Source organism: Anoplopoma fimbria, chromosome 19 (assembly GCF_027596085.1).
Source record: "Anoplopoma fimbria isolate UVic2021 breed Golden Eagle Sablefish chromosome 19, Afim_UVic_2022, whole genome shotgun sequence".
In the NCBI taxonomy this organism is placed as follows: domain Eukaryota; kingdom Metazoa; phylum Chordata; class Actinopteri; order Perciformes; family Anoplopomatidae; genus Anoplopoma; species Anoplopoma fimbria.
The window spans coordinates 28,156,582-28,180,996 of record NC_072467.1 but is presented as its reverse complement, the minus strand read 5'-3'; the positions used below and the strand labels follow the sequence as shown (position 1 = coordinate 28,180,996).

Genomic DNA, 24,415 nt, shown 5'->3' with positions numbered 1-24,415 from the left:
AAGCCAGTAAGTGTCCCTTGAGTTTAAGGATTTATCATCGGATATAAGAACAAACTTTCACTCTGAATACTTTTCCCTTCACACACACAGTTGTTGCTGTGATACATTTCTTCAGATTTGTACATTTCTGGCTCATAATCTTAATTCTTTGAGTTTTTGATGATAAAATCTTGGAGCTGAAACTTAAACTGGACTTCCTGTCTCGTGTTGTATTAACAGTTTGATCCACAGACCTCACAGTGAACTTTTCATCAGGACGACTTTATACCAGAGAGATATGGATTATCTGACAGGTGGTCGTTCCAGGTTCTTTTTTTGTTTTAATATAGATTTTAAATGTTTTTTTTATACAATGACTATTTAACTTTCAGAATGTTGTCCCCAAACTTCTGCACAAACCAAACAGTCTGAGAGGAGCACAGTTAATGTTCCTTTAAAGTGAATGTTTGATGAACCTCTCAGCTGTAATCCCATTCTCTGCGTGGTGCTGCCCTCTAGTGGGCGGTCGAAGCAGCACAGGCCGGAGTGACTATCAGGGATGATTTTAGTTTTATTATCACAGATTGTGTCTTTAAGAAAATGGTCAAAACATAAAAGGTTAAAAAATCTGCAAGAGATGCCTTCAAGTGCAGTGGGGGAATGGGAAATATGACCACCAACAGAATGATCATCCTCCTGCACTGAACTACAAAAAACAATGAATTCTGAAAATCAGCTTTTTCAAACTGATTAATAGGATAAAATCATTTTGTTTTGTAAAAACAATATTCATTTTGTTATTTAACATTTTTAAAGTCAGATATGTATCTCCAGTTACAACATTTTATAAACACACAGACTCTTTTGATCAAACAAAGAAGATCTATCTTTAGTCTTTTTTATGCATTGATATACAGAAAAGATATACAATTCAAACTATTTCCTCAAATCAACTTCAATTATCTTATTAATCTAAGAGATGAAGAGGATAAAAAAAGAATGTTTTATTGAACTGATGTTGAGTCTAATATTAATTAAATAAATAATATAATAGGAAAAAAAACTTAAATAGAATAGAAACCCGTCAGAGAGGACAACAAGTTACAAAAACAATATTACATTACTTACATTATTATTTGTTATAAATCTTATTATACAGGTTTCAAGACAGGGCTTATCTTTAAATATTGAATTATTATTAATATAAGATGTTTTTAAAATAATTATCAAGTGATGCTTTTTTGTCCGTAAACCCAACCTCATTTATGAAACATTAATTTAACAGGGACATAATATGATTACGAATAAAAGCACAAACACCAGACATGTATGAACAACACTTTCTGTATTTGATTATAATAATAATATAAAAATAATAATAATAATAAACTTTATTAATAGAGCACTTTCTACATAAGATGTAGCTAAAAGTGCTCAAATATTAAACCTAAACACATTTACACAAACACTAAGATTAGACATTAAAATACAATAAATTATGAAGTAAAAAAAACAAATTTATTAAGACTAATACAATTAATAATTATAAATATTTGTTTTATAAAAATTGAATAAAAGTTAAACAAATCTAAAGCATTTTCTTTTGTTAAAATCAGATTTTTTTCCAGATATTCCCGTCAAATAAAAAGTTGTGACATCACAGCCTCTGTGTCACATGAACAGGTGTGTCGGCTCACACCTGTTCTCACCTGTCTCTCTCTCTCTCTCTCTCTCTGTCTCTCTCTCCCTGTCTCTCTCTCTGTCTCTCTCTCCCTGTCTCTCTCTCTGTCTCTCTCTCCCTGTCTCTCTCTCTGTCTCTCTCTCTCTGTCTCTCTCTCCCTGTCTCTCTCTCTGTCTGTCTCTCTGGAGGTGGTGATGGGCAGTGGAGCGTCCTCCACTGAAGGATCCCGGCCGGAGAGGCTGGAGGCCGGGGGTCTGAGCCTGTGGACCCTCCACACCTGTGGATCGGAGCCACGACACCCTGCAGGTAAATGTTTCATTCATTCAGTATGAAGCTCAGAGGACAACATCCAGATAGTCTGTGTGGAGGACAGGAACTCTGCAGGAACATTTCATCTGTTGTGTTTTCAGACAGACGACGAGGCAGCGAAGAAACAAAGTCACTCTGAGGAGATAAAGTCTTTAGAGAGAGGAGAGAGAGACATCAACACAGAGCGAGGAGGAGGAGAAGAAGAAGAAGAAAAAGAAGAAGAAGAAGAAAAAGAAGAAGAAGAAAAAGAAGAAGAAGAAAAAGAGAAAGAAAAAGAAGAAGAAGAAGAAAAAGAAAAAGAAGAAGAAAAACAAACTGACCTGAGTCCAGCTGTGACTGTGAGCCGCCTTTTAAAATATTCACTCAAACATCAATAATGTATCTGTTAAATTATCAATACATGACTGATCAGATCAATATCTATCATCATGTTTCTCATCCAACATTAATCTCTGTCACATCTTTATAATGAAAATCACAAACTAATAATAATCAAACATTTACAGTTTATTCTGTTTAATACAAAATACAGAGAATTTTGTATTCTTAAATATAAATTATTAAAAATATATCAATATAAATCAAACATGTGAAGAATACATTGAAATACTAAATGTATTCAGTCTTTGTTGCAAAATCATATGCAATTTTTGTGTTTCAGGTTAGAAAATATAAACGAAAACAGCTTTATTTAATATTTAATACAAATATAAAAAAGATAATAACCTTTTAAATTTGATAAAAATAAGTCAACAGTAAAAGTTACAGAGAATATTTAACTATTTAACCGCCAGAAGGCCTCCTTAAAGTTTAAACAATAAATTAAATAATTTAAATTAAAAAAAATTAAAAGGCAGGAATAAAAATAATACATCTGTCACAGTTTGAAGCAGTTTTCTTTGATATATTACTTGATCATCATGTCCTCTACCACAGTATACTGTATGTATTTTATATCTCTGCACCAAAGCTTTTGGAAATGAGCACAATGACTAAAAAGGTGGTCAAATTTAAATCTTTCTTATTCTAACTGTGTGATCTGATGTAAACTGTGTTGTCAGGGTTCTGTGGCAGAAGGAGAAGACGTGTCTCTGGACTTTGAGAGTTTCCTTCACAACAACGGGACTCTGTTCAGCTGCTTCAGACGACACGGAGACAGAGTTTATGTGGACGAGTCGCAGGTAGGAACTTATTATCAGGAAAAAAATAAAATAATAATAATAATAACTTTATTTATATAGCACAGCAAAACAGTGCAATAGAAGAAACATTAAGAACAATCGTTAGGATAAAACTAAACAAAGAAACAAAATGAAATAACAAGTGACAATCAAATAAACAAACAACAAACAAAATAAATAAATAAATAAATAAAATAAATAAAATAAATAAAAGTGATATTGGTAAAAATATGATAATAAAAAACGCCTATAAATGAAAATATAAAAGAACAATATATTATATACAATACAATTAGTTGTACTACACGATATATTATACACTATACCATGCAATACAATATACAATACGATGAATGATGGTATATACAATTCCATAAGCAATGCCATATGTGAAGCGATACGATATGTGATACGATATACGGTATACAGATAGGGTATACGATATATAAACGATATATACGATATATACGATATATACGATATATACGATATATAAACGATATATACGATACATACGATATATATACGATATATAAACGATATATAAACGATATATAAACGATATATACGATATACGATATATACGATATATACGATATATAAACGATATATACGATATATACGATATATACGATATATAAACGATATATATACGATATATAAACGATATATACGATATATACGATATATAAACGATATATACGATATATACGATATATAAGATATATATACGATATATACGATATATAAACGATATATAAACGATATATACGATATATACGATATACGATACAATGAATGAACGTTAAGATACACGATATGATTATTGATGATACAACGTGATTTACAATGCCATATATGTTGCAATGCGATATGATGCTATATACGGTATACGATCCAGTATGCGATCCAGTATACTGTACTACATATATATACGTTATAGGATAAGATATATGATATGTTAGACAATACGATACAATATATCCTATAAGATATACGATAAGATACAATATACAATACGATGTAATAAGCAATGCAATACGATGCAATGCAATCTGCAATATACAATATACAATATACAATATATAATATACAATATACAATATATAATATACAATATATAATATACAATACGGTACGATAAACAATGCAAATTATATGACATAGGATACCATAAATATTAAGATATTCCATACAACATATACGAGGTACAATATGACATACGATACGATATATGCTGAGATGTCAGAACAAAACAAGCAATGATCCAAAGTCATGTTTTAGGAAATTCACTGTTTATTTTGGTTGTTTTCTGCATGAAGTCTGGTTCATGTGTTTCATATTTAACTCTTCTAGAACCTGCAGCCGTTTCCAGAGGACTGGTTCAGTCAGGGACGCTTCATCACCGCCAACAACCAGGTTTGTCCGTTTAGAACTAGATTCACTACAAATTCAATAACTCTTTGCAGTGTTAATAACTGTGATCTGTGTTTTTGCCCCTCAGGGCTCCGGTCAGCTGCAGACTCCGTCCAGCAGCCAGCCGGAGGTCGCCGAGGACGACCGCACCGGCAGCATCTACATCCAGGGAAAAGGAACCGTCATGACCTACATGTTTGAGGTGATGGTCGGCTGTGACATCACAGATTTGGAGATGCATCTTCATGTGTTTGTCTTCAGTAGATCTGCTCTCAGTCTGATGCAGTGCTGGTGTTTTCCAGGAGAGGGTGAACGTCTGCAGGTTCTGGGATCCTCAGTCGGGCGTCTGGCTGCTGCTGCCGCTGCAGTGGGAGATAAACGTGGAGTTTGTTAAAGCTCGAGTCCAACGGGTCATGGTGAGGAAGTGGAGTCACTGCTTCATGTGTTAGAGCTGCATTCTCTCTGCTGTCCATCAGGGGGCGACTCCTCTGGTTGTATAGAAGTCTATGAGAAAATGACTCTACTTCTCTCTTGATTTATTCCCTCAGTAAACATTGTAAACATGAGTTTATGGTCTCAATCTCTAGTTTCAAGTCTTCTTCAATACAGCATGATGTTCATTTAGTAAATGATGCTCCATTTAGAGTCAAACAGACCATAAAGCAGGGTCTGGCTGGTTGTTCGGCTGAGGGCGGTGATAGTGTCAAAGTCTGCTGCTCTTAATGCCGACACTTTCACGATGTAGAATGAATTCTATCTTAAGTGCTCAAGTAATGAAAACCTTTTTTTTCTATTCGTTGTGTGTTTGGTTTTGTGTTCCAGTCCATCCTTCCAGGTCTGGTGGACCAGAAGGAGATCACTGCAGCACTCAGGCAGTGTAACTACGACCCTGAAGAGGTCATCTCCGTCTACCTCACCATGTTTGGAGAAATCCTCCTGCAGGCCTCTCCGAGTGGAGATCACAACTACGCCGACCTCAACTCCTTCAGGTCTGCAGCGAAACCACGAGATCAGCATCGATCTTTAATTTGATAAGTTCACGAACATGTCTTTGACCCAGCAGAGCCCTCCTGGAGCGGGACCGGGTCATCGAGGATCTGAGGCAGAAGGTTCAGCTCAAAGAGAAGGAGGCGGACCACCTCCTCCAGAGGAACAGCTACCTGGAGAGGGAGGTGAGCTACCTGAGTCAAGTCGTCCATCACCTGAACCAGAAGTTGGCCGAGCTCGAGGCCGACCAGCAGGAGGCACGAGAGAAGATCCGATCCCTCCTCCAGAACCGCCGGGCTCCTAAGGTCCCGCTCGCCAAAACCATCTCCAAGCCGACCGTGGATCCGGATCGACTCCTCCAGGTGAGCCGACTGACCCGTGAGCTGAACGTCTCCAACAAGCAGCTCCGGTCCACCGTCCGCCAGGCGCTGACTGACATGAAGAACCAGCAGGAGCAGCTGAGGGGCGCCGTGGAGAAGATGGACCGGGTGGAGCAGGAGGCCGCCGGGGAGGTGGAGGAGCTGCGATCCCTCTACAGGAAGGAGGCGGTGGAGAGGAGGAGCCTCTACAACAAGCTGCTGGAGCTGCAGGGGAACATCCGGGTGTTCTGTCGCTGCAGGAGGAGCTCCGCCTCCAGCTCCACCTTCAGCTCTTGTCTGGAGAAAACGGACGACCAGGAGGTGGTGGTCGTCCAGAAGGGAAGCAGGAAGAAGTTCCACTTTGACAAAGTCTTCCCTCCGAGCAGCACTCAGGTGATAATCACTAACATCTCCTCCTCTACGCTGATGAATACGGTGTATTGATTTCAAATATATCGTTCGTTCTTCTTTCATCCCTTTGCTTTATAGAGATTGTTTGATGTGTTGCTCTAATTTAGCACAAAGACTGACAGCAGAGGGAGGAACAGTTTGAAAAATGATACTTCATTATGGAATAAGATAAGATAAGATAAGATAATCCTTTATTAGTCCCGCAGCGGGGACATGTGCAGGCTTACAGCAGCAGAGAGTAAAGTGCACACAAGAGACATAGTAAAGAAAGACAAGATACAAATAAAAAATGAAATAAAAAACAAGTATTATTATAAATAAGCAATATTCAGAAGTACCAATTATACTTTCATATTATTGTACAAGGAGTTAAATAACACAAAGTTTACAGTTACATTTAAACCTGCACACTGTTAAACACAGAGAGATGTTTTTACTATAGGGAAGCTAGAGGCTGTTAGCCTAAACGAGCTGTTAGCCTTAACGAGCTCTTGGTCTGCAGGGTGCTCCGTGTAGTAAAACTAATTGTTTTTTTAATTAATTTACTTTACGGCACTTTTAAAAAATGACACGTAAGATCTCGTAATTTTAAGTGTGAAAATAAAAATGCAATAACATTATTTAAAGAAACAATCCAGCAATCTGATCTGAAAACAGTGAGTCCAGTAAAAAGTCAGAATGCAGTCTGCAAAAGAGAAAAGTCATTTCAAATTAAATCTTAAAAACACAGATAAAGAGTCCAACTTCAGCACTTCTGGTTTTCTTCTTAATTATTAAAGATTCAGCTTTTGAGAGATTCTTAAAGTAGCGACTTCTTTTTAAACTAATCCCAACCTCATGTCCTCCTCCTCCTCCTCCTCCTCCTCCTCCTCCTCGTTGCTTCCTCCAGGAGGAGGTGTTTGCAGGAACTCTCCCGGTGATCACTTCCTGTGTGGACGGTTACAACGTCTGCATTCTGGCCTACGGACAAACCGGCTCAGGGAAGACCTTCACCATGATGGGGAACAAGGAGAACCCCGGAGTCAACGTCAGGTCAGGTGACCTCCTATCTTTTTAAAACCAATGTTTCTTTTTTTCGGGGGGGTCCAACCTGTTCTGATGTGTTTGCTCTTCATTCTTAAACTTGCACAACACAGATTTATCGTTGCCATGGTTTCCTGCTGTCTCAGTTATAAACAGGTGAGGAGAGTCGATATCATCAGTGTGTCTATCAAACACCTGTAGAACCTCCTCTGCTGTTTGTCACCTCGTCTCTGTCGGAGGCCAAACGACTCTAATGAGTCTCTTTGTGAGACGCCTCACCTGACATCCATTCATCAATACGTGATGAGAGACTCAGACTCAGTTTACTCAGAGAGAGGTTGAGTTTCCTCTCACACACAACACAAAGCCTCTCCTGTTACCTCATCTCTGTGTGTGTGTGTGTGTGTGTGTGTGTGTGTGTGTGTGTGTGTGTGTGTGTGTGTGTGTGTGTGTGTGTGTGTGTGTGTGTGTGTGTGTGTGTGTGTGTGTGTGTGTGTTTCCTCAGGTCGATACGAGAACTTCTACGTATCTGTGCAGAGAAAGAGAAGGTCTGCTACACTCTGAAGGTTTGACTCCATTTATGAACAGCTGAGTCTGGAAAACAGAAAGAATTTAAGAGAAAATGAAACAAGCTTAGGGGAGAAAGTGTCATCGGTCAGTCAAATCTAGAATGTCCTCACTATTGCTTATCCATAATATGAGCTGCATGCTCTTATTTTGGGGGTTTTGAATACAAAAAGGCTTTTTCAAATTTTCCCATAACACTCTGTCTTCAATGTCAAACATCTGAATAAAGAAAGAAAACAGACCGAATTTAAAGAAACAAAAGATAAAACACTCTTCTACATCAAAAGACCTCATATTTCTTTCTTCAATGTCAAACATCTATAAAAAATACTGCAGAACTAATTTAGGAATTTCACATAGAAAATAGTTTCTTTGTGCAGCTTTTAATTAACTTTCTTTGCACTCAAAAGTAGAAAACAATGTAATAAAAACGTGAACTTTACAGAAGAAAATAAATAATTTTCTGCTTGTTTTCAGATCTCGATGTTGGAGATTTACAACGACGGTCTGAACGACCTTCTGACCAAAAGCCCCGGCGCCGCTCTGGACATCAGAGTCCAGGGGAAGTCGGTGTCGGTCCCGGGTCTGACCCAGATCCAGGTCCAGACCGAGGAGGACATCCTCGTCGCCATGGAGACGGGAGAAAAGAACCGAAAGATCGCCTCGACCAAGATGAACATCCAGAGGTGCCGCTCTGAGTCACACACAGACAGAGATGTTTCTGATGAAATGATGCATTCTGGGTAAGGTGGTCTTCTTCCTCGTCAGCTCCCGGTCTCACCTGGTGGTGGCGCTGCAGGTGGAGGGCTCGGACCGGGTGTCGGGACTCACGTCACGCGGGACGCTGACCCTGTGCGACCTGGCCGGATCAGAACGGATCTCCAGGACCGAAGCTGAAGGTCAGAGGCTGGTGGAGGCCGCCGCCATCAACAAATCCCTCACCGCACTGGGACAGGTACTGGGACGGGTACTGGGACGGGTTCTGGGACGGGTACTGGGACAGGTACTGGGACGGGTACTGGGACAGGTTCTGGGACGGGTTCTGGGACAGGTACTGGGACGGGTTCTGGGACGGGTACTGGGACAGGTACTGCGACTCTGAGGGTCAGCTGGTTCAGATCGACCAATCAGAGATGAAGTGTCACCTTCAAGTCTTTTGCGTGATGTGCATATTTAAACCTCTTTTAAAGTCAGATATGAACATCTGAGTGTTTAACAAATCTGTGTTTCTTGGACAGATGTTACAGAAGTCACCTTAAAACACAGAAGACAAGATTTTAATTAAGTTATTCATCATTTATCTGCTTATAAGCATGCAGAAACAATAATAAAATAATAATTCATATTAAATTAAGTAGAAACATCTTTCAGGATGAATATTTAAAATGTGTATTTTCTTGTGTTGGACACAACATTTGTTTTATTCAAGTTTTATTCTAAACTTGGTTACAAAATAAGAACAAATTGTTTCATCACTTCTCTTTCAGGATAATAATAATAATAAATAATTCAATTGGTAACTGATTCTGTTTGTGAAAGAACAATAAGGTTGACATGGATTTAATCAAAATGATGCTTTAATGCTTTAATACGAGTCATCAGATTTTCTCTGATCACTGATTGGGTGTTTGTGAGTGAGGTCAAAGGTCAAAGGTCACTGTTGTCTCGTCCGTTCAGGTGTTCGGTGCTCTGAAGTGTAACGCCCTCCACGTCCCCTTCAGGAACTCTAAGCTCACTCTGCTGCTGCAGCCCTGCCTCAGTGGAGACGCAAAGGTAAAGAAAACCAACATATTATTAAAACATTAGTCCTTTATTAAAACTATAAGAATCAAAATATAGTAAATAATCTGTATTTATTACACATATTTTACTAGATATTAAAGAGTTAAAGCACTCATCTCAATGTGTGTCGACTATATAACTGAACAGAACTATTTGTAATAGTATTAATATTATGATTACATTAAACAAATATAATTATTTTAGATTAAAAGCTTGTGTAGAGGTCATCATTCTTTATTATTTTTTTAAACCCTTGAACATAATCCTCAATTTGAATGAAAAGATGAAATGAGTTGGTCTTTGTTTTTTTTATTAAATGAACTTTCTTTAATGACTAGAACTCGTCAGTTCTTCCTCTTTGTCTGTGGTGAACTCGTCAGTCAGCAATTTTTGGGAAATTATCTTTTTAAACAACAAATATGGACAGAAGCAGAATATTTCGTTAGATAAAAACATGGTGTTCACTTCGGGAAGGATTACATCTTTATATTTCAAGGAATTTTGACTTTTTGGAAATCAATCCTATGTAGCCACAACTGGAACATAATTCTATAAAAAGTATAATACTGATAATATTAGTGTAGCCTGGTCTTTATCTGTATACTGTGTAGAAGTACCAGCTTTAAACACAACAAAAGACACTGAAAAACTCTTCGGTTCAGCATTAAATTATGCATTAACATAATCACTGAAACTTTAGCACCAGTTTGACATCATTTTAATCCTTTTAACCCAGAAAGATGTGTGAGCTGTTGGTATTTACGGTCAGTAAAATATAAAGTAAATATATTGCATTTAAAAAGTACGTAGTCAGTATAAGTTATTCTGCCTTCTTTTTATTCTTAAATAAAACAATGCAGCTCTAGATTATTATATCTGTCGTGCTGCTCTCCTGCAGTTTCCTCAGCATTGTGTGTTTCAGTGTTGTTCATGTACACACAGCTCAGTGTGTGTGTGTGTGCGTTTGTCCTCCGGTTCCTCCTCAGTGCTGCGTGTTCGTGAACGTGAGTCCCGACGTGAAGGACGAGGCGGAGACTCTGAGCACGCTGCAGTTCGGTTCCACCGTTCGACAGGTGGTGCTCGGAAAAGCACCGCAGAACGTGGCTCCCACCAAAAACAACAAGAGCAACAAGTAGACAGACACAACGTTTATTACACAGATAAATGATGCTTTTTGGTTTCTGTTCTTGTGTGTCACAGATCAGGGTTGTGTTACTTTGGTGTCATGAGTTTGCACTTTCATGCAGTACGGGTTGTTGTTTTTCTGAATTTGCAATAGAAAAAAAATTGTACTTTAAGTAATAAACTGAATATAACATAAAAGTAAATGCATCTGGTTGTTTGAATGGGAAATTATTAGCATATAAAATGTTGAGTTGCAGCTGAGTCAGCACTTCTGATGGCTTCTAAAGTGCACGTTCAGAGTGGAATGATCTGTTTTTAGCAGAGCGTTGTTTAAGTGCACAGAGGACAAGTTGTCCGATGAGGAAGAGTTTAGTCCGTCCATCCGGTTCCTCAAACATCTGTCCGTGTTCTAGCTGCAGGAGCTTCTGTTCCTCAGCAGCTGGTTGAGGACGCTGCTCTGTCTCAGCGCTCTGAGGTTGGAGATGTCCTCAGCGATGACCGGGACGTCCTCTCTGAGATGCGTCTCGCTGCTCTCGTCGTCGCTGTCGGACAGCGTGCACAGGAGGGCGTCGTTCTCGTACGTGGGGAAGTAATACCTGAGGAGAGAATCAAGGAACCACATGTGTTGTTGTTGGTCTATTAAGAAAGTTTTAAGAACATTTTTTTTTCTTTTAGGGTGCAACGGATCATAAAACTCACAGATCAGATCAGTAAAAAAGAAAAAAAGCAGCAAATATAACTTTTAGAGATCCATGATCAAGTTTTTTTGCAGCCTGATACTAATTATTAATAATTTATGATCAATATTGACAGAGACAGATCCCTTTGTTTGATTATAGCAGCTGGTCTACAAGGATCCAGACTACGATTTGCTTTTTTGCCACCATCAGAAATAAGAAATAGAAACTTTATAGTAAATTTATAGGTTTTTTTTAAAGCACAGAATTTAAATGATAAGGAAATAAGTATTGTATTTTTATGGATTAATCTTGTCATTAGTAGTTTTAATGATGTATTATAATCTGCTATTAAAATAGACTTTCATGCCTGTTTGTCCACAGGTTATCAAACACATCACAAATATCTGTAAATGAAAAAATAGAGGATATTGTCATAAAAAGTATCCCATAAAAATCTGGTGGAAAAGATATGACCTTAATAATGTGAAAACAATATGTGCTAACCGAAAACAAAAAGCTAATATTATTGTGTTTATCTCCACACACATTTTCATTTGTTGATCTGCTTTTATTTTGGGGAGATAACGATGTTTTGAGCTCTGGAACTACAGTTCCCATAATGCTTTGGCACATGGATGTGTCGTAATTGGACTAGAATCAAATTAATATTTAGCTATATTGTAGAAATCCGTCCTCCCTCACTGGCTTCCCACCAACACTGCCCTCGTATAAATGTTTTTAAAAGCCGCTGAGCTCACTGTGGCTGGTTCCAGGTCGACATATCCGGCAGCTTCATCCCGTGACCTTCGACCTCGATGTGTCGGAGGACGGCCTCTCTGGACTCAAACTTCTCCTGGCAGCCGTAGCAGCGGCTCTGGTGGATTTCCCGCCGGATGAAGTTCACCAGTTTGACCTGCTGGTAGAATCGGAGGTCTGAAGGGACGACACGGCAGAACGGAGACGTTAACGTGGGAATGTTTACTCATATTCTCATGTTAAAAAACACATTATCACCACAGTTTGTCTTATGGACAAAAGTTAAATATTTATGCACATATTATGTCTTTATATATCTTAAATGTGTCACAGTGAACTGACAGTATTTAGGATTAAGTGACATATATCTGTTGCAACCCACTCATTACCCCTCCGCTCAATCCTTCCTTTCGTAGACTGGTAACGTGAGACGCAGACTGCAAAACCCTGGTAACGCCGTTTGCTGGCTCAGAGGTCATCCATCCCATAATAACACTATTTTAGGAGCCACTGTGTTGCACTATGTGGATCATGTTACCACGGTTTCACAAGTTGTTTAGCAGAGCTACAGTGGCCTTAATGTGAAAGTCTCTCTCTAGAACCAGTGTTTTGTTTTGTCCATTCCGGGCCTCCGTAGAATTCAACCCGATGTCATGGGAAGGCGTATAAATAGCATTTAACTCAAAGTTGTTACTGTGAAACTTTGCAAAGTTAGGTTTAGGCAAGAAAACCACTTAGTTAGGTTGAGCAGAAAATTTTATGTTTGTTCATTAAATAAAATAAAGTTAATACATACGGAAAACACCGTAACAGGTGTTACAACACTAACAACACAACACTAACACTTTGGGAAACTGGAGTCCTGGGTTTAAGTCTGATAGCAATAAACACAAAGATTCTAAGTTTCAGGTGATTAAACACTAATTAAAACATAGATATTAATTAGATTACATTTGTGCCAATGGATACCCTAAATGCTAAACACTGGCCCGTTAAACATGATGATGAGGATGGATCTGAAGATGATGAACCTGGATGTTAGTATTTGTTCTATCATTTGTTTTTTACTTACTGAGCTCCGTCCTCAGATTGTGGAGATCAAAGCCGTGAGCTTCCTAAGAATAAATAAATAAAAGGATTAATAATCAACCAAGATTAAAAGTTTATCCGCTGCATTAGTAATGTTCATCACACGTCAGAAGTTATTCTTTGTCTTTACCACTAGTGGGGGAAAGAGAGGCGGTCATGTGACTTCAGTCCAAACTGGAAAAAATATCTCCAGAATGATTTCATGTATTTCTGTTAAATGTGGTTCTGAAGTCAGCAGAGAATGAATCCTGATGACTTTAACTCTCATGTCACCACTGTCAGTTTGACTTTAAGACCTTCCAAAGCTTCCTGTGTTAAAGCTGCATTATCTCTGCTGTCCACCAGGGGGCGACTCCTCTGGTTGTATAGAAGTCTATGAGAAAATGACTCTACTTCTCTCTTGATTTATTCCCTCAGTAAACATTGTAAACATGAGTTTATGGTCTCAATCTCTAGTTTCAAGTCTTCATAAACTATGTTCACATTGTTGCTGTACCTTCATGTGTGTGTAGATCTGCTCCATCGTCTCTGACTGATGATCACAGAAGAGACAAACAGCAGAGACCGGATGAGACCGCCAGTCCGACCAATCACTGCGGACGACACAGAGCAGTGATTCAACAGGAAACAGGACTAAACAAGGTCTCTGTGAGGGTGTGAGGTCTATTTAAAGTGTGTCAGAAACAATGAGAGACTCTGGTTCCTACTCACTCCTCCTCCTCCTCGTCCACCATCTCCCGGTCGTCCTCACTCTGCACCTCCTCCCACGTCTTCCCCAGCTCCTGACCAATGAGAGGACGGAGACATTGAAGAGAAAAACCTCCTCTGATGCTCCACCCAAAATACATCTAGTGCTGAAACAACTAATGTTTGATAATCGATTTATCAGTTTGTTAATTGTCATTAATCGAGTAAAAACATTTTCTGGTTACAACTTCTGAAATTTGAGGATTTACAGGGTTTTTTTCTTCTTTCTCATCCATGTAAATCTGCAGACATCCATGTGACTTTGGACCTCCTGACTTTACTTCTAGCTTCTCCCACAGATCAGTCTACAATACTTCTGTTTATGAGCAAATACCTGCAATGACACGTTGTGTTTCATGCCTGTTAGCTAATGTTAGCATGCTGAACATGTTAGCATTTAGCTCAAAGCCTCATTGAGCTGATTAACTGCTGCAGACTCTTCCTTTAGTTCAACATTTTACAGAATAAACAATGAGTCAGTTAATTGGAAATTAAAGTAATCAAGAGATTAGAATATTAAAGACAATAATCCTTAGTTTTGTTTCTATTTTCTGAGTTTCAAACTTGAAATGTGGCCGTAAAACACAGATTATTTCAAGGTGGACGACGTTTCTGGACTCAAAACAAAACTCCAGGTGTGTCAGAGGTTGTACCAGGTAGTTGATGACGTAGAAGCGGTCGTACACGTGGTTGGTGGCGTTGATGCGGCGGTGAGCTTTCTTCCTCATGTGATCCTTCAGCGTGGTTTTATCTCTGAAGGTTTTCTCACAGTAAAGACACTGCAGACTGACAGGAGGAAGCTTCATCAGGTACATGATCATGTGCATGTTTTCTATGTGGGTTGTATCTGTATGTATGACCTTCATGGACATTCTGTCTTCACTGTCTCTCCTCTTACTTGTCCAGTGTGCTCTGCAGAGTGTCCAGAAACTGGTCGCAGTAGACGATGTTGTCCGGCAGCCCGATGCTGAAGGAATGTTCTCTGGCCATGTGGTTCAGCAGAGACGACCTGAAGGAAACACCACGCAGGGAGGACTTACATTAATTATTAACAGTGAGAAATTTTAATTCTGATGTATTAAAGAACATTTTTAAAATGAGTTAATAATGTTTGACTATGCATTTGACATTTGCTGATGTCCTTTCTAACATTCAGGATGTTTAAAGAGTTTCTGATTGACCTGTTTCCAGTGAACTCCTCGCTGCAGAACATGCAGAGACGACTGAAGCTGCTGTCGTCTCTCTCCTGCTGCTGCTGCTCCAGAACCTCCTCCTGTGGGAGAACAACACCGTCACAGAGACACCACAGAAGAAGAAGAAAAAAAAAAAAATAATAATAATAATAAAATAAAATAAAATAATAATAATAATAATAATAATAAGGATGTGAGTAAAAGCAAATCAGGAGTTTGTGATTCCTCAGAAACGTTGGGTCTCTGCTCCTCACCAGTCGTTTCTGCTGCAGATTCTCTCGGAGGACTCGGTCCTCTGGAAGGACGTCACACAGCAGGAAGTAGTCCTCCTGCTTCTCTGTGACAACAACAACATGAAAATGTTTTACTTTGTTTAACAGCTTTTACTCCAAGAAGGTGGAGCTCAAATGTCTGTTTTGTTTGAGCGGAGAAACGAACAACTCATTACGTGTTTCAGTGATTTTCAAGCTGAAGTTCATCAAGTAGAGGAGAACACAGAGGAGGAAAAACTTCAGCCCAGCTTTCAGATTGTACCGAACACATGGAGCTCTTAGTGTTGTGACTCATCTACACTCAAAAGGAAAACTACAAGTTCTCTCGATTATGCAGTTATTGTTAAAATGGGTGCAACAAACCAAAGCCATCAGACCATCAAACAGGCAGTAAAAAAATATCAAATGTGTGATATTTATTTGGGCTGGCGCAGTATATTAAACTCCTGGCAAGATAATTCATCATATCGATACAGAAATAATAGATTAATCCAATATTTCCATAAAAAAGTGCTGCTCATTGAAGTACAAAATTAACTACAAACTTTAAAACAACATTTCTATTTACAATCAACACTGAGAACGATGAAGGCCCTTGAAATGACGAGGAAGTACAAAATGTATTTGAACTTCTTCACTTAAGATGTTATTTAACTCTTGTTTATTTTTTTTACACAAATGTACCAAAACCCTGAGAACGAGGAAGATCTTGGGTAGATAATAATGAGAATAAATATGAAACAAAATGTTATCATACCCTCTAAACTAAAAATCTGGTTTGAATTGAGATCAAACACTATAAGCTTGTTTACTGTCGTGGAGAAGTTTGTTCTCAGGTCACATATCATCACATCTGGAAACCCTTCTGCTCCTCTGCAGCGGTGGAGGACGGTAACACATTTCTCCAGAAGAAGCACCGTGACTTTGAACTCACCGACCGGTCCGTTGGAGTTCGTCTTGATCACGCTGCAGAAATCTGTGATGGGCTGCTCCAAGAACCTTCCTCTCCAGTACGACACGTACCTGACGGAGGAAAGGGAACATGGCAGATCAGACAGGAGAAGGTTTAAGGTCAGCAGAATCCCTTCCTTTTCATTCACAAACGCTGCTACTTCCATTATTATTATTAATAATCACATTACTATCCCTATTTCATAATTATAATTCTACTGTAATAATTGCTGCTGTTATTATAAGTAGTCTTATTATATGAATCATTTATGTCATATACATTGAATGTGTTGTGTCTCTGTTATGCTGCTCATTCTGTACACATGACATCTATTGACTTCTGTCCATCCTGGAGAAGGATCTAAGGACAGAGGATGTGAGGGTCTAAGGACAGAGGATGTGAGGGTGTAAGGACAGAGGATGTGAGGGTGTAAGGACAGAGGATGTGAGGATGTAAGGACAGAGGATGTGAGGGTGTAAGGACAGAGGATGTGAGGGTGTAAGGACAGAGGATGTGAGGGTGTAAGGACAGAGGAGGTGAGGGTGTAAGGACAGAGGATGTGAGGATATAAGGACAGAGGATGTGAGGGTCTAAGGACAGAGGGTGAGGGTCTAAGGACAGAGGATGTGAGGGTGTAAGGACAGAGGATGTGAGGGTGTAAGGACAGAGGATGTGAGGGTCTAAGGACAGAGGATGTGAGGGTGTAAGGACAGAGGATGTGAGGGTGTAAGGACAGAGGAGGTGAGGGTCTAAGGACAGAGGATGTGAGGGTGTAAGGACAGAGGATGTGAGGGTCTAAGGACAGAGGATGTGAGGGTGTAAGGACAGAGGATGTGAGGGTCTAAGGACAGAGGATGTGAGGGTCTAAGGATAGAGGATGTGAGGGTGAGGACAGAGGATGTGAGGGTGTAAGGACAGAGGATGTGAGGGTCTAAGGACAGAGGATGTGAGGGTGTAAGGACAGAGGATGTGAGGGTGTAAGGACAGAGGATGTGAGGGTGTAAGGACAGAGGATGTGAGGGTGTAAGGACAGAGGATGTGAGGGTGTAAGGACAGAGGATGTGAGGGTGTAAGGACAGAGGATGTGAGGGTCTAAGGACAGAGGATGTCACATGTGTACAGATTGTAAAGCCCTCTGAGGCAAATTTGTAATTTGTGATTCTGGTTTCTACAAAATAAACTGAATTGAATTGAAACACAGCTGTGGTGGATTCAATCCCTTAAGAGCTTAAACTTCAACAGTTCTGAGTTCCTGGTTCTGGTTCTGGTGTTCAGGGTGCCGGGTCGTACTTTGGGAGGTCTGCCACCAGCTTGACGTCTGCGATGACCAGCTTGTGCTCCAGCAGCAGGTGTTTGAGGAGGACGTCCTTCTGCTGCAGGGGGACGGACTCAGAGCAGAACAGACAAACCAGCAGCTCAGAGCCGAACCGCTGAGGACCGACGGAACCGGGAGACGAGTCCGGGAAACACAGCGGCTCCAGGATGCTGTCCTGATCTGAGAACACACACACACACACACACACACACACACACACACACACACACAAACAAACACAAAACACACACACACACACACACACACACACACACACACACACACACAAACACAAAACAATTAATTAATTATTATTTCTGAATTTAGTGACATTGATTTCACAAATAAGTATAAATATAAAGTTAACTATTTATTTTACTTTTTAAATAAATTATAAATATTTCTCTTAATCACTTTGTCACAAATGGACAGAAGTAAAGATCTGAGTACTTTAACCTTTAATAAGATAAATGCAGTAAAAGTAAAACATTAGAGCATGTTAGCCTGTTAGCATAGCCTGTTAGCTTCATGCTCGTTAGCTTCGTTACAGGCTGCAGAGCGGGAACTCCTCTCAGGGTTTAATGTGTGACGGACTCTGAGTCTCATTAACGATAATTATCATCAGTTTATAACTCAAAACAGCTTCTTTAAATCCGTTAACACGTTAAAAACAACGCACCGTCTCTGCTCCGGTCGGAGGCGGCCATCTTTGGTGTCACGTGATCAAAACAGCGCAAAACGGACCAATCAGAGGCCGCAAAACGTAGGCATGCTGCGTTCACGGTCACCATGGAAAACGCATACGCGATACGGTGCGTTCAAGTGTTTAAAAAGATTTAAAAACTCACGAGTTCTCGGTTTAATTGAGCTGATCTGTTTGAAACAAAAACATTAATTTATCAGTGATTATTATAAATAAATAATTTAGCCTACAAAATATTATTTAATCATTACATTTTAGGTTAAAGCTATTGATTTGTTATTAATTTCCAGGTATCAAATCGATATTAATCATATAATATGAGTATATGAGTTACATTGTGGGTTGAAATGTTGAGGATGTGACTTATTTTATTTTATTGTTTTTACATATGTGGAATTCAGATGAATCAGATGATTTTCATTGAATTCCTGTCTGTAAATATAATATTTCAGTTATTGTTGATTTTCTACTGTTTTTTATTGCTTATTTATAATACTTGTTTTATTATTATTATTATTTCATTTTTATTTTTATCTTGTTTTTCTTTTACTATGTCTCTTGTGTGAACTTTACTCTCTGCTGCTGTAAGCCTGCACATGTCCCCGCTGTGGGACTAATAAAGGATTATCTTATCTTATCTTATCTTATCTTATTTTATCTTATCTTATCTTATTTTATCTTATCTTATCTTATTAAGGGGTTTTATTTATTTATTCTAGTGAATGATCACTAGGTGGCGCCAACAGGCCATTCTTCATCTTCCTGCACTGCAGTCACTAATATGTCAGATAGTGTTATTTGTTTCATTGAAGTCAAATAAATCAAAGCAGACATATAAATACAAATGATAAAATATAAGAGAGAAGATATAAGTATTTTCTTATATTTTTAAGTTTGTATTTCCATATTTCTGCATACATTTTTTTATACATTTTAAAAAATATATATTTAATGCACGTAAATCACTATATTTAAAACAAAAAGAATTAAAATAGAGTTGATCTGTGCAGGAATGGACTACTCAGACAGTTTAGGACCCTGACAGTACATGACAAAATATGTTTATATTTTATTGTAGTCATAAAGTCATTTAAGGCAAAAATTTTATAAATATATATATTTTAATATATTAATAAATTAATACAGAAATGAGCTTTAAAAATACTTAAAAATAAAAGTAAGACTGAAAATACAGTTTAACATTTGTATCCAATCAACCAAAAACATAAAGAGGAAAATATAAATAGAGGATTGTTCATTAAAGTTCTGATTAAAATTATTTAAATCTACTTCTTCTTCTCTCTCCCTCCTCTCTCCCCTCTCTCTCTCCCCCTCCCCTCCTCTCTCTCTCTCTCTCGCAGTTCTTCGTTCTGCTCCAGCAGTCTGCTCAGGTGAGTTCAGGTGCTGCATTATTCACGCTGAACTCAGCGGCTCTAATTAAACCCTGGAGAGCAGCGAGGGGGAGGGGGGGAGGCAGCCAGGATATGATGGAGATTTGTGATTTAGACCACAGATCCCAGATGAGCCACATCAGAGTTCAGCTCCAAACAGGAGAGATCTTCACACAGCAACGACATGCTTTTCTAATGAAGCAGAAACATGTTTCACAGTCTGGCTCCAGATTTAAACTCAGGTTGTTAAAATTCCTGAAGCTGACCCCACATATGAAAACATATGGAAAGAAAACTATAATCACCACAGAGAGCATCAAAGCTACTTTAAAGGGAGGCTTTTTGTCATTTAGTGTCTGCTGCACAACCATCAGGATCAGATGGACTCAATACATATTCAAAATTAAAGCAAAGGCAGATATCTCCTGACTTTTAGATCCAGAAACAATGGGTCCTATATTTCCCATAATGCAATTCGATAAGAACTTGATGAATGCCGTCTTCTCTCTAACTTAGGCTCTTTGTTAGAAGTTTATTTCACTGATTTAACCAAAGAAAAAAGATCAAATGTGCTTTCGTCTTTTTTATTTCACAGAAACACCAGCCGCCTACATTACCCACAATGCAACTGGACGACCAACAGTTGCTCGATCCTCTAGCCTGCATTAGAGGTTTTGAAAATGTACTTCTCTCTAACCCAACCAGATTTTTTTTGCACTTTTATAAATCGTAGTCTTCAAGCGCTGTAGCTCCAGTGACTTTACCTTTTGCTTTCTGTTTTTTTATTGTTTCACGTGACTTGTTGACGGTAAAATTAGCAGTTTTCTGAAGGGACTCTGGTGCACGGAAACACTACCACTGTCATCCACAGGGGTCGCCAACATCAATCAAAATGAAATTTCTTCGAAGTAACTTTCAAGACATTCTACGTGACAAGAGCATATTCAACATCCTACATCTAAAGTCCTACTAAGTGAAAATAAATATTAACAACAAAATGTTCTTAACGTATTAACAGTAAAAGTAGTCATTTTACAGTAACATTTGCAGTTTTCTAAAGGGAGTCTGTTACTCAGAAACACTACCACCTTTATCCACAGGGACTGCCAAAATCAACACCAAATGAAAGTTCCTTGTAGTGGCTTTAAATAAATACCACATTACAAGAGTATATTGAATATTCTGCATCTAAAATCCTACCAAAGTGAAAATAAATATTAACAACAACATTTTCTTATAGTACTAGCAGTAAAAGTACTCGTTCTACAGTAAAAATAGCAGTTTTCTAAAGGGATCTGGTGCTTGGAAACACTTAATGAAAGTTCCTTGTAGTGACTTTAAAGATATACTACATTACATTCAACATTCTGCATCTGAAATCATTCTAAAGTGAAATAAAATATATAAACAAAATGTTCTGAAAGTATTAGCAGTAATAAAGTACTTGTTTGACAGTAAAATTAGAGGTTTTCTAAAGGGACTCTGGTCAATGGGAACACTACCACTTTAGTCCACAGGGACCGCCAGAATCAACATAAAATAAAAGTTCCTCATATTGACTTTGAAGAGATACTACATTACAAGAGTTTATCCAACATTTTACATCTCAAGTCCTACTAAAGTGAAATAAATATTAACAAAAAAATGTTCTTGAAGTATTAGCAGTAAAAGACTCTGGTGCTCGGAAACACTACCACTCCAAAATCAACAATGAAGCCTACAAGTACTTTAACCTTGTATGAAGTACAGTGTTTGATTAAAACTACTTTGTTACTTTCCACCAGCGATAAAGATAACACAACCACAATGTGTGGTAGTATAGTTGATGTAAATGTAGTACTATTCATTGTTGTTACTGTACTTCAGTGTTTTACAGCTGCTGTGTGTGTGTGTGTGTGTGTGTGTGTGTGTGTGTGTGTGTGTGTGTGTGTGTGTGTGTGTGTGTGTGTGTGTGTGTGTGTGTGTGTGTGTGTGTGTGTGTACAGGAGACTGACAGAGAGCAGAAGAAGAAGAAGAAGAGTCCTGTCAGCTGATTTGCTGACATTGACCCATGTGGGCGACTCTTCCCACACAACGACATCTTCTGAGGTTCCCCGGCTCCAAACAGGAGGAACATCACAGGTGCTGAGCTGATGCTGTTGCTAGGCAACCATCCGTCATCACAGGCAGCATCCAGGTTGGACCTGAGCGAAGAGCAGCAGCAGTCGGTGGCGGAGGAGGAGGTTTGATAAAAGCAGTGTTTCTGCAGCTCCCCGGTGGGCGAGATGTCACTACATTTGATTACATGAAAGCTAAAGAGTACAGTACCGACACATCAAAGAGGAACAGGATGTAAAGACGGGGAAACAGCCTAACTGGGTTAGATAAACAAATCACAGCGACACTAATTTGAAGCTTATAGACGGAAGAGACAGCAGCCGAGGTGGCAGAGGCAGAGGAGAGAAAAACACAAATAAAACCTGTAAAATGTGGAGATTAAAGTCTGTCTTCTATACAGACTTTCATATGGACACTTGAAGATGTATTGCTCGCTGTGATCATTTCTCTGGTCCATGCTGCCTGTGAAGTGATCCGTTTGTAGACTGGAGGACAGAAAACAGTCAATGTTCTGCAGAAAAATGATGTTGACATGATGCTCCAGCAGTCTGAGACAGACGACATCAAGAGGATATCTTTCATTTTAGACTAGATCCTTCTTTCTTTGCTCTTTGGGGTCCTTGCTGATCCGTGGTGGAAGGATAAGTAGAGTCATTTTCTCATAGACTTCTATACAACCAGAGGAGTCGCCCCCTGAGAATGCAGCTTTAAGACATACCACTAAAGACAACAGCCAGATGTCTTTTGCGTCTCTTTACAGTTGTTTTGCTCTATTTATAGGCTTTTTGTTGTCTTTTAGCCCATGGTGAGCAGGTGGTGTCGGGGGGGCTTTGGAACTGCCAGTCGGCAGTGCCGAAAGCTGAGTTCATCTCAGGCTACGCATCCTTGCTCTCTCTTTCTTGCTCTCACTGAGACCTGGATCACACCAGAAAACACCACCCACAGCTCTGTCAGATGCGTACTCCTTCTCTCACACTTAGCAGGCCAGGTGGTGGCACTGGCCTGCTAATTCCCCAAAAGGGAAATACTCTCTTGTCTCTGTTCCACAGTTCTCCCCGTCCTCTTTTGAATTTCATGCTGTTACTGTCACTTATCCAGTCAAGCTCACCATTGCTGTTGTGTACCGCCCACCAGGCCCTCTTGGTGAGTTCCTGGAGGAGCTTGACACACTAGTCTCGCACTTCCATGACGATGGCTCCGCACTCATCATGCTCGGCGACTTCAACATCCAGACTGATAAGTTAGAACCTCTGCTTTCCTTCCTCTCCTCCTTTGACCTCTACCACTCCTCTTCTCCTCCTACCCACAAGGCCGGCAACCAGCTGGATCTTATCTTCACTACACTGTTCTACTGCTAACCTCTCTGTCACTCCCCTCCAGCTCTCGGACCACTACTTCATGTCCTACTCCCTCTCCCTCTCCTCTCCCCCCTTACTTCCTCCACCTACCCACATGGTTTCTACCCGTAGTCACCTCCGCTCCCTCTCCCCCGCTGATCTTTCCTCTTCCGTTACCTCTGCCCTCCCTGACCCTGAATCCTTCTCTCTCCTATCCCCCGATACTGCTACTGATCTTCTCCTCTCCACCCTTTCCTCCTCTTTGGACAACCTCTGTCCCTTCACCTCCAGGCCTGCACGCCCAACTCCTCCTGCCCCATGGCTGTGGGACTCAGTGCGTACTGATAGACGGAGCCTAAGAGCGGCTGAGCGTAAATGGAGAACAGGCAAACTCCCGGAGGACCTTCTTAACTTCCAATCTCTCCTTTCCACTTTTTCCTCCTCTCTAGCTACTGCTAAAGCGGCTTTCTTCCGCTCTAAAATCCTAACCTCTGCTTCCAATCCTAAAAAACTCTTTGAAACTTTCTCTGCACTCCAACAACCCCCACCCCCTCCTCCTACTTCCTCCCTTCTCCCTGATGATTTCGCCAACTTCTTTGACAAGGTAAACAATATCAGATCCTCCTTCTCTCAGCCCCCCTCCCTGTCAGTGGAGGAATGAACTCCCCACTGACGTCAGGACAGCAGAGTCGCTGCCCATCTTTAACCTCACCTCTTCATGAAGTACTACCCTGAGCCTTCCTCGTAGCACTTATTGTATTCGTATTAGTTTATTGCAATTATTGTTTTTGTAGTAATTTGCTTCTGCACTATACTTTTGCTCTGGTTTATGCTTTTAGATGCTTCTGGTGACTAGTAGTTCTCTTGAATACCTATGTTGAATACACTTCCTGTAAGTCGCTTTGGATAAAAGCCTCTGCTAAATGACTGTAATGTAATGTTTTAGTGATATTTTCTAGCTGAAGTCCTTGGTCTGTTTCCTTTAGGAACAACAGTAATGTCGGCTGATTGTGTGCAGTCATCTGTTTATATGTAAACTAATACCACGGGACAGTTGTTTTAA

At 39.6% G+C, this 24,415-nt stretch overlaps 2 protein-coding genes across 3 annotated transcripts; one reads left to right on the top strand and one right to left on the bottom strand.

Moving 5' to 3' along the window:
- The first annotated feature begins 1,854 nt into the window (after positions 1-1,854).
- LOC129108646 (kinesin-like protein KIFC3) lies at positions 1,855-10,832 on the top strand. The gene is made up of 13 exons (XM_054620522.1): positions 1,855-1,966; positions 3,044-3,150; positions 4,507-4,569; positions 4,655-4,774; positions 4,869-4,982; positions 5,389-5,555; positions 5,630-6,305; positions 7,213-7,355; positions 7,852-7,912; positions 8,391-8,599; positions 8,682-8,868; positions 9,591-9,686; positions 10,682-10,832. The coding sequence occupies exons 1-13, from the start codon at positions 1,855-1,857 to the stop codon at positions 10,829-10,831; spliced, it is 2,205 nt and encodes a 734-aa protein (XP_054476497.1). The 3' UTR covers position 10,832.
- On the bottom strand, positions 10,829-18,567 carry znf277 (zinc finger protein 277). Of its 2 annotated transcripts, none has more exons than XM_054620187.1 (12): positions 18,504-18,567; positions 17,800-18,004; positions 16,492-16,580; positions 15,540-15,622; positions 15,274-15,365; positions 14,991-15,101; positions 14,746-14,878; positions 14,057-14,127; positions 13,842-13,938; positions 13,329-13,371; positions 12,259-12,433; positions 10,829-11,416 (listed from the first exon to the last, which is right to left on the bottom strand). In XM_054620187.1, the coding sequence occupies exons 1-12, from the start codon at positions 18,529-18,531 to the stop codon at positions 11,230-11,232; spliced, it is 1,314 nt and encodes a 437-aa protein (XP_054476162.1). In that variant the 5' UTR covers positions 18,532-18,567; the 3' UTR covers positions 10,829-11,229. The 2 variants fall into 2 exon arrangements, with proteins under 2 accessions (XP_054476162.1, XP_054476161.1); XM_054620186.1 differs by lacking the exon at positions 18,504-18,567 and adding an exon at positions 18,281-18,398.
- Between the last annotated feature and the right edge of the window lie 5,848 nt (positions 18,568-24,415).